The sequence below is a fragment of the Lactuca virosa genome, chromosome 4 (assembly GCF_052849685.1).
Source record: "Lactuca virosa cultivar CGN04683 chromosome 4, Lactuca_virosa_CGN04683_v6, whole genome shotgun sequence".
Taxonomy (NCBI): Eukaryota; Viridiplantae; Streptophyta; class Magnoliopsida; order Asterales; family Asteraceae; genus Lactuca; species Lactuca virosa.
The window spans coordinates 497,372,293-497,383,602 of NC_136429.1; the positions used below are offsets into that span (position 1 = coordinate 497,372,293).

Below are 11,310 nucleotides of genomic sequence, written 5' to 3' on the forward strand. Positions count from 1 at the left end.
GGATCATGTATCACAATGTTATATCCCTAGATCTATAGATGTAGTCTTCAAAAGAATTTGTTTTAGCATACAAAAAGGTTTAGCGGCGCAGCTTGTTGCCCGTTTTCCATCTCACTCATTGTAAGATTATAACTAAGATATATTATTATCAAATAATATTTTCGATCCATTTGACATTTTTACCTAGTTTTTTACTCATTTATCTTGTTTTTTTTTTTTTTTTTTTTATGAACGGGTAACACACAACCACTAAATCTTACTCCTAGGCTACTCTATTGTCCAAACATGACTTGAACCCTGAACCTCTTAAATGATTGACACATTTCCAACTCCTTGGCACCGCTAGCCAAAAGCTCACCTCTTAAATGATTGACTCATGTCCAACTCCTTGGCACCGCTAGCCAAAGGCCCTTTGATATATCTTGTTACTATTTGTTAAAAATAATAACTTAAATCAGTCTACAACATTATTTCTTTTTGTTATAAATAAGATAAAGTTAAATCGATGTATATCAGTACAAATCAACATTAATGTCATCAAACTATATTAATTAATGTTATTTTTGACTTGTTTTTTCTCAACTACATACAGAATATCCCTCCATCTTCCCTATAAATTTATCTCTTCATTTGGAAATTAATTTACAATTCACAATTTCATCTTCTTATGCTGCGTTAAGCAGTTTCGCTTCACATTCATCGTTGGGCTTCAGCAGTAAATTGCCATGGAGTTACAGAGAATTTCATCACTTTTGATCTTAGCTCCATTGTTATTCATCGCTACCATTGCTGCTTGCTCCAACGGAACATGCAAGGTACATCTCTCTCTCTCTCCCTAAATTTGAGTCGAATTTCCGTAATTTTCTGCAAATTTTTTTGCAATCTTCTGTTGTTTTCTCAATCAACAAATGAAATTTAAGACCATAATTTGGATGTAGTTACTGGATGATTGTGAAACAGACGGAGATTGCGAGGCTGGACTTTATTGTTTCTCATGTCCTCAAGGATATGCAGGCTCCAAATGTGTTCGATCAACTGCTACACCTGTGTTTAATCTTATGGTCAGTATCTCTTTCCTTCTATCTCCAATTCTTTTTACCTAGAACACCGAAGGAAAGTGAAAAGTCGTAAACGATTTGACTTCTGTGTGTGTGTGTGTGTTTAGTGTGTGAAATCAGAGGGTTGAGTTGAAATCTTGATCAGTTTTTTGTTGGCGATTTTCGTGTGAAATTGTGAATGTATCCATGGATATTTGTTAGAATGAAACAGACAGATGATCACGTGTAGCCATGGACCTTAACTACAAGGACAACTTATAGAACCCTATCAATCAATTATCAAAGATATTAATTTGATACAATTATGTAAATGATTGATTTTTTTTTTCTTTTTTTTTTCAATTAAGATAAAGAAAAATTATTATATGTTTTTTTATTGATGTCGGGTAAGAGATTGAATCTAAATCGATCACATTTTTGATATCGCATTTAGAAGCTTTTAATTCGACCTCGAGGTTGTATCTATCTAAACTCAATTACACTAATTTGTGTACTCCCTCCTCCCCAAAATTATTGTCCACAGATAAAAAAAACACACAGATTAAGAAAACATTAATTACTATTAACTTTATTCAATGACAGTTTTGTCCTTACTTTGCATTTAATGGTCAATTAAATGTTTATTTTGTTAAGTAATAATAAGGAAATATTTTGATAAAAATGTTATTTATTTTTAGAAGTGGACTATTATTTTGGGACAAACCAAAAAGGAAAGATGGACTATAATTTTGGGACGGATGGATTACCTTTTTTCTATTAATAATTAAACAATAGAATGTCCATATGTTTTGTTTAGTTACGTATCCTTATATGGGAATTTAGACACCACATATTGTTGCAAGTATAATGATGTCATCTCCGAAAATTGAAATAAAAGTCAAGAAGTGGGTTAGGTCACTCTCACTCATCAAACTTCTTGAACAACTGAATTGGCTGTATACCAAAAAGCAAAAACAAACATTTACAATGGGCTCATAAAATAAACTTTATGGGTTGGGCTTTCCTTTTTTAATCTTAAATTCTTTATGCACAATATATTTAAATTTAATTTAACTAAGTTTTTACCTTTTATGGTTTTATTTTGTTTGAATGATTGAAAAAACAGAATAATTCGCTCCCATTCAACAAATATTCCTTCTTGACAACACATAATGCCTTCGCAATCGACAATGGAACTATACGATCGACCCCTACAAATCAAGAAGATACCGTTGCTCAACAACTAAATGTAAGAATTAGACTCATTTATCTCGTTTACTTTATAAATTTTATGGGCGCAAAAAGCTACAAAATAACAAAAATAAATAAATAAATAGCATTTTTGTTTGTGATCTTATTTTCTTGTTTATCAGCGAATAATTTGTTGATTATAAAATCTTACTTTCATTTATTTTAATTATAAAACTGTATTCTCCAATATTCTACTTTGAAAAAAAAAAACTATTATAACCTTGCATCATCCTTTTTTTTTTTACTTATTACGACAACTATAGTAACGATTTTTTTTAACTGGATGACAATGTTATACTTGCTTTACAAAATTTTCTATGTTTTTTTATTAAATCAATTTATTATATAGAATCTACCTAATTATAACATTGCATCTTTTTCTTATAGGGTAGTATACTTCAGTTAATATACTTAAATCATCACAGTAAAATTCATTTCCATTTCGAGGTCATTGTTATATATAGGTAGACTTTTAAAAATGCAAAGCGGTATTAGGAATTGACGGATAGGTGTCCATCAGCCAAATGTTAAGGGTTCAAGTCCCGTTGTAGACGAAATGTGTAGATTTTGAAGTAGTGTAGTGTTTGTGTGTGTAAGTTGTTCTAAAAAAAAGGATAAAATAAAAGTAGAATGTTATAATAAACAAATAACTGAAACTACATTGTTATTTCTTACATTTAACCCAATTTTATCATATTCTACAGAATGGGGTGCGTGCTTTGATGCTTGATACATATGACTTTGAAGACACAGTATGGTTATGCCATTCTTTTGGTGGAAAATGTTACGACGCCACTAAATTTGTAAGCATTACGCTCCATTTGTGTTCATATATTTTACACAATTGTTACAAGTTTATTAAAAAAATGTACATGATGCAATGTGTTTACATGTCAGACGCCAGCCATAGATACTTTGAAAGAAATCGAAGCTTTTCTATCATCAAATCCAAAGGAAATAGTGACAATCATTCTAGAAGACTATGTACAAGCACCTAACGGTTTGACCAAAGTTTTTACAGACTCGGGGTTGAAAAAGTATTGGTTTCCGGTAACAAGGATGCCAAAAGGTGGCCAAGATTGGCCTTTGGTTAGTGACATGGTGGCTAAAAACCAAAGATTACTTGTTTTTGGCTCTGTTAGATCCAAGGAACAAAGTGAAGGAATCGCGTACCAATGGAACTACATGGTCGAAAATCAATGTAAGTTGTTATTAACTAGGAATAGCACACCCTCACGTGTTGTAGCAAATTTATATATGTATAATTAGCAAAACATAATTTACAATACAAGTTGTAAAAACGGATTAATCTTAAAGAAAACATGCATAAAAAAGATGTAAAAACAGAAAGATCTTTAAAAAATTTGCATAAAAACAAAGATGTATAAAAGTTGTAAATAATTAGTTATTAAAAAAACCAATTTTGTAAAAGTAAACTCATAAGAAACAAAGATGTAAATGTTGTACAAATTTTTCTAAAAAAATATTAAATTTCAAATCATAAAAAAAAACAAAGTTGTAAAGAAGTTGGGAAAATTTTATAAAAAATATTTGGTGAAGATATTAAAATATGTTGTAACATAAGATGTAAAAAAACAAAGTTTAATAAAGAAGTACGTTTTTTAAAAGATATAAAGCACAAAGTTCTAAAAATTAGAATAAATTCGTAAAAATAATTTGATATGGGGATAAAATTGTTGGTGTATGAAGTCTTGTCCAACACATAGAACACTTGGAGTTGCAAGTGAGTATTAGGAATCACAAGTAAGCACTTGGAAGTACATGGAGCATTCAAAAGAACATGGAGCACCAGAAATCAACATGGAACACTTAGAGTTCATGGAACATGTGGCAAAGGAATGGATCATCTGAAAAGGGAATAGATCATCAGACAAAGGAACTGATCAAACGACAAAGGAACAGATCTTCTAAAGGGGGGGGGGGGTATGGAACACCTAGGAAGGAAATGGAGCATCTTGTGATGCTTCATGATGGAGGTGCGCCACATGTGTTCCTTTATTAAACCATGATATCCTTTGATGAGACACTCGGGGAAGATGCTCATGGATGATGCTCGTGGAAGATGCTCACGGATGATGCCCATGGAAGATGTTCATGTGATGATGCTTATGGGTGATGCTCATAGAAGATGCTCATGCGATGATGCTCACAGGTGATACTCATGGAAGATGATCATGTATGATGCTCAGGGAAGATGCTCATGCAATGATGCTCACGGGTGATGCTCATGGAAGATTCTCATGGATGATGCTCATAGAAGATGCTCATGAGGTTGAAGATTCCAAAAGCGCCCACACGACATTCTGTGATTGGTTGAAAATTAGGGCATCCCCTTTATGGGCGAATTATCGAAGGGTCTGACACATCAAAATTAAGGTTTTTCACGCTTGCCTATAATAGGCTCATATCCCTATTCATTATTCTTTTCACGAGTGTGTGCGAGTGCGTGTACGCCGTAATTTCAAGAAAGCAATCATTGTGAGGTTGAGAGCACATTCTTTGGAGCAGTTAGTAAGCAATGAAGTTTCTTTTGTTTTGAGAGCTTTGTGTGTGATTGTAATTGTTCGTAGAAGCTTAATAAACCCTCTCTCTCTCTCTCTCTCTCTCTCTCTCTCTCTCTCTCTCTCGTTTGCCCGTGGATGTAGGTCACCTTGACCGAACCATGTTAAATATGTGTTTAGTTTTCATTTAAGTTTTTCAGAAGTCTTATTCCACAAGTTTCACCGCAGGTTGTTTGACATTTGTCAAAAGTGCTTAACTTGTTTTGTTGTAATCCAACAAAAATTGTAAAAAAATAAATAAACAAAATTCGTAAAAATAACCAAATGTTGGGCTAAAACTGTAAAATCGAAAAAAAATTGGGCAAAAAAATGTAAAAAGATGAATTTGGATGGGTAGTTATGGGTTAGACTGAGAAGTTAGTAGGGATGAACATTTGGACCGGGAAACCGGTACCGGAACCGGAACCAGATGGAACCGGTCGGGCCGGGACTGGGACGATATTCTTATGGATTTTTGGAACCGGGAACCGGTATAACCGGCAAAACCGGAACCGTATGTTGTTATTTTCTCGATGACCGGTTCAAACATTGAAGACACGGCAAGAACCGGTAGGAACCGGGAACCGGTAGAACCGGCGGTCCGGTTCGGTTTTTAATTTCGGCCGACTTTGGTTCCCGAGCCGGTTCCAGCCGGGTAGGTTCCTTTGCTCATCTTTTAGGTCAAATCCGGTTTTTTACCGGCAAAAAAAATGCAGGGTGAATCGAATTCGAACCCTAACGTCCCATATGACAAAATAAAGTTCATGCAATCAGGGGCTACACATCATTTACATTGGGATATCACATAGAATAAATATGTATATAATAATGCAAAACGATTAAAAAATTATTAAAATCATCTTGTGCTATGAACTCGTGACTTTCCAAGAATTAAACGGAAGAAACATTGTAATAAAACTCATTAATATCTTTCAATAATTCAGTGTTTGTGATGAACAAAAAGTATCTCTAATATTTACTAGAAATTTGAGACTGTAGTCTCTCCATAATCATCCCAAATAAAAAAAAATGCCTAACTTATCCTTCCACAATCAAAAATATTCTTTATTTGTTGAATTCTCCTATACCCCTGCTAAAATGTTGGACTTACACAGATGCATAGCATCTTGTGATACGAGATCTTTCATTTTGGTTATTATAATGAATACCATACAACAATATCACTAAATCTCTAATACGTAAACAACAATATGAACATCCTAATAAAAAGTAACATGCTACTTTGCCCTTTTATTTTGTTTATGATTTATACAAATCTATTGTGTTGATTATAGATGGAGATGGTGGAATGAAAGCGGGTGAGTGTCCAAATAGGGGAGAATCATCGCCCATGAACGATAAAACAAAATCACTTGTTTTAGTGAACTACTTCCGTACGCTTCCTATAAAGATGTTGGCATGTGGTCAAAACAATGGTGGTCTCTCAAACGTCACCAAGACTTGCTACACTGATTCGGGAAATCGTTGGGCCAATTTTCTCGCTGTCGATTTTTACAAGGTACCAAAAAAAGTATATAGCTAATATTTCATTTAGAACAGCTTACATACGCATTCACTGTTCTATTCATAAATCTATATCTTTTGTCCACAACAAAACTTGAACCCTTAACCTTTGATTGAGGATCATCTATCCGTCAACTCTTGAAATCATTAGGCAAAAGAGCCTTTGGTTTTTTTTAGTTAATGGATTTAGTGGATATAAAAAATAATACAAATGTTTTTTTTAACTTGATCCGGAAAGAACAAATTAATAAATACACTTAAGAACATGAGGTTTTTAAGTCCTAACATTTTTTAAAATTGTTCTCTTAATATATATTTTTTGGTTATATTTTTCCAGTGTGGCATTATTTTTTAAAGGGTGTGTTTGGATCGTTTATTGAAAACAACTTTATTTTATGAAAATGTTTATTCACTTAGTTGGTATCAAAACCGAGTTTATCGAAAAAAATTGGATTAGCTTATGAAGTATCACAACATTCTAGAAACTGATAAGTTGGTTTTTAGTGTTTGGAAAAATATATTAATACATATAAAATGACCGAAAGTTGACATGGGTAAAGTGGTAAATTGGCATGTGCATCGTTGTTTAAGAAAAAAGAAAAATAAGGCTATGGTCCATCTCGTTTTTTAGGGTTAAAATAAAAAGAAAATTGGTTACCACATATAATAACATTTTTCAAAAAGAAAACTTACCAAATAGAGCTTATTTAAAATAACATGCTATAAAAAAGTTAATAAACATTTTAAATAAAAATCTCTCTCTCTCTCTCTCTCTCTCTCTCTCTATATATATATATATATATGTTTAGGTTCTATGGAAAACAAAAAACCTTAAAAAAAACCCTAAAAATCATAAAAATGCATAAAAAAAATACTTAGAGATCACAAAAAATATTTTTTAATTTTTTTTATAAAAAATCGCAGGTTTTTGTTGAAATTCGCTGAAAAAAAAAATCAACTTTTTTTTTTTTTTTTAAAAAAATTTTATTTTTTTCAAAAAAAATTTCATCGATTTTGTATAAAAAGCTGCGATTTTTTCAAAAAAAATTTCAAAAAAAAGTTTTGTGATCTCTAAGTATTTTTTTTATGCATTTTTATGCATTTTTAGGGTTTTTTTTGTTTTCCAAATAACTCTTCCCTACATATATATATATATATATATATATATATATATATATATATATATATATATATATATATATATATATATATATATATATGGTGAGGTTCAATAGAGAACCATAATTAACCAAGGAACCAAGAAACTCATCGTGAGCGTCGGAAATCATAACGATCAACGACCAAGGAAATAGATATACACTTTTACATTGGACACACACACACCGGATTATACCAAAAAATCCACCATTTACAAAAAAAACTCACCACTTTTTTTCGTTTAAAATTTTTTTTAGGTCATGTTTTTTATCAAAAAAAACCGAATATACCGTTGTTCACGATTTTTCGTCCTCTTTCCATAGAGATCCATGATGATATATATAAAAAACGAACATTTTTTTTTCGAAAAAAACCCACTTTGTTTTCTTTAATGAAAAAAGTTATGGTCTATTTTTTATAAAAAAAAATTAATAAATATACAAAATTCATATTTTTTGTACATTTTAAACATAGATTCATATTCATGTTTAAAAAAACGATATTTCAGTTCAGATTAATATTGTAAACCTGTTCAGATTCACATTGTGAACCTCCTCAGATTCACAGTGTGCATAATAATAAGTCAGATTCACAGTGTGAATCTGAACTGATCGGAGCTTTTTTCACATTGTGAATGTTAAAATTTGAAATATTTACAGTTTAAATTCACAGTGTGAATCTACACTGATCGAGGTTTTTTTTTTTTTTTGTGAACCTTCTTAGATTCACAGTGTGCATAATAGTAATTCAGATTCACAATGTGAATCTGAACTGTTCGAGATTTTTCATATTGTGAATGTTAAAATTGAAATATTTACAGTTTAGATTCACAATGTGAATCTACACTCTTCGAGGTTTTTTTTTTTTTTTAATCGGTGTTGATGTTTATTAATAGAGTACAAAAAATTAATATTTTTTGTATAATTACTTTTTTTTGATAAAAATAAACTTAAATATTGAAAAAAATAAGAAAACAAAGTGGGTTTTTTCGAAAAAAAAAAGTTCGTTTTTCATATATTATCATGGATCTCTATGGAAAGAGGACGAAAAATCGTGAACAACGGTATATTCGGTTTTTTTTTTCGATAAAAAACTTGGCCTAAAAAAAATTTTAAATGAAAAAAAGAAAGTGGGTTTTGTTATAATCCGGTACATGTGCGTCAATTATAAAATTTTACAACCCTTCCTTTTGCAGTTGATCGCTTTAAATTCTGACGCTTTGGATTAGTTCCTTGGTTCCTTGATTAATAATGGTTCTCTATTAAACTTTTCCATATATATATATATATATATATATATATATATATATATATATATATATATATATATATATATATATATATATTCTAAAACTCATTTATAATTATGATGTTTTATTTATATATACATGGTTTGATGGAATTTTGTTTGATTTTATAGAGGAGTGAAGGCGGAGGAACATTTCAAACCACTGATTTGTTAAATGGAGAGCTTTTATGTGGTTGCAATGATGTGCATGCATGTGTTGTAAGTTGAATATTCGATTATTATCATGTTTAAAGTTCTGTTATTAAAAGTGGGGTTATTTTCATAAAATGACAACCAGTAATACTCAATTTGCTTTTTAAGCCGCTAACCTTTTAATTGAACTCTACATAACGATAGACAAATTTTTGAATTCCCATTGCATCGTGGATTTCAACCGGATAAATTATATTGACTCCTACTTGGTGTCACTAGTATCCAAATTGCAATATCATATAAACTGTTTATTTATATCTACCAGATGGTATCATGGTGACATTGTGTTGGCATTGATATGGAATCTATTTTAATATCTAATATGTCATAATTAACCAGTTGAAATCCACTCTAATTGTGTAACGCGAACCCAAAAAAAGGTTACAACTAAAAGATAAATTATCCAAAAGCATACCGAATCGGTTGTCATTTTTTGACATTAATCCTTAAAAGATTTATTAAAGTTAACCACAAAACTTTATGTATTTTGCAGCCAGGAGGAGGAAGTTGCGCATCTTGCACGAAGTTTACTTGCGACTAAATAAGACCACATTAAGGGCTTCCATGGCATCAATACAAGATATATTAAGAATCGTAGTTTTCCATGGTAATTAATATTTATCATGATTCATGTAAACATGTTTTTTGTGGGAAACTATAAATTAAAAGGAAAAAAAATATTTTCATTTAGATTGTTAGGACATGAAAGTTTGATTTGATATGCGGAATAATAATAACAAAATCAACACAATGATTTGTGTGTTAAAAGACATTATCGATCATAGTGAGGTGTTACAAAAAGGAACTAGATCAAATCTAAATAATTAACTCAACACATAACTCTCAAAGATTACATCTCCTAAGCACACTCTATAATGGATATGACAATTACTATTTATAAAGATACGTGTACAAGTCTCTCTCTCTCTCAAGTTATAAGCTAAAAACCCATATGTTTAATAGAGTCTTCCAAGTCTTCTCTTGTCATCCTTCATAAATAAGCATTCCAAATCACTTTTATGCTTCCCAAATCTTTTTAAGAACTCACATTCAACATTTGCTAATGGCATGAAGATGAAAAGTGCCATGTAACAAATCAAGATCAAAATTCTCAAATCAAACTCGATCAAGAAGAACCAAAATCGAGTCAATAATGCACGTAATCAATCACAAGAAATAAACTCTAATATATGCTCGTCGATACACCAAATATACCCGACTTCAATAAATCTTTTTCAAGCTTCACTAAAAATCATCATGTTGAAAAGTCACAATCTTTTTTCGAATAACCATACCAAATTCCCCCATTTTACAATCGAAAAATGATTATAAAACCTTCAAATAGGCATGAGAATATGCTCGAATCAGACATGTCAATGGGAAAATCTCCCTTGATATGTGGAATAACTGTGAATCTTCAAATCCGAAAAAGTCGAAAAATATGACAATTTTCAAAATTTAAAGTGTCACGTAACAATTCAAGATCAAGATTCTCCATCAAACTTGATCAATAAGAACCAAAGTCGCGACAATAATTCACGTAGTCAATCGCAAAAATAAACTCTGATACATGTTTATCGAGACACCAAAAATACCCGACTTCAATAAATCTTTTTCAAACTTCACTTAAAATCACCATGGTGAAAAGTCACAATCTTCTGTCTAATGATCATACCAAATCCCCCCCCCCCCCATTTATAATCAAAAAATGATTATAAAACCTTCAAATGAGCAAGAGAATTTGCTCGAATCAGATAATGTTAATGTGAAACACCCTATTGATAAATGGAATAAACATGAATCTTTAAATATGAAAAAGTCGAAAAATATGACAATTTCCTTTGACTTGTGTTGGAATCCAATATGTACTGTTCACATGATATATTCTTGCAAAAAAAATCCAAAAATCCAAATCTGACTATCCCGAAGGTCATCCCCAAATTGTAAACGTTTTCTGAACTAACCCAGAATTGTTACTTCTTTGAAACCCCATGGATCAAATGTGTAACTTGTCATCTTCTTCACATTAAGTATGGTAAGATGAGAAAGGAGTTGACCAGGTATCTTTTGTTACTAAGATGAGAAAGTAATTGACTAAGTATCTTTTGTTAACGAAACATGAACATAATTTCGATTTTTCCTGAATTGAAGTTGATTCACAGTCTAATTAAACCCAAAATAGATTTCAACCCGAAAGTGATAAAATCCCAAAAATCATTTTCATCAACCCGAAGTGGTGAATCTTAAAGCCAACCTCTCAGAGTTATTATTAGAGCAAA

At 31.1% G+C, this 11,310-nt stretch overlaps 1 protein-coding gene across 1 annotated transcript; it reads left to right on the top strand.

Annotated features, from left to right (window-relative positions):
• The first annotated feature begins 589 nt into the window (after nucleotides 1–589).
• On the top strand, nucleotides 590–9,721 carry LOC145109337 (PLC-like phosphodiesterases superfamily protein). Its single transcript, XM_079046477.1, has 8 exons — nucleotides 590–815; nucleotides 939–1,061; nucleotides 2,164–2,286; nucleotides 2,993–3,091; nucleotides 3,186–3,489; nucleotides 6,145–6,368; nucleotides 8,951–9,037; nucleotides 9,525–9,721. Exons 1-8 carry the CDS (start codon nucleotides 726–728, stop codon nucleotides 9,570–9,572), a joined length of 1,098 nt encoding a protein of 365 aa, XP_078902603.1. The 5' UTR covers nucleotides 590–725; the 3' UTR covers nucleotides 9,573–9,721.
• The last annotated feature ends 1,589 nt before the right edge of the window (nucleotides 9,722–11,310 follow it).

Coding starts and splice junctions, on each gene's coding strand:
- LOC145109337 (XM_079046477.1), top strand. CDS start 726: ATGGAGTTACAGAGAATTTCATCACTTTTGATCTTAGCTCCATTGTTA. Junction 1,062..2,163: donor CACCTGTGTTTAATCTTATG/GTCAGTATCTCT, acceptor TTGAAAAAACAG/AATAATTCGCTCCCATTCAA. Junction 3,092..3,185: donor GTTACGACGCCACTAAATTT/GTAAGCATTACG, acceptor TTTACATGTCAG/ACGCCAGCCATAGATACTTT.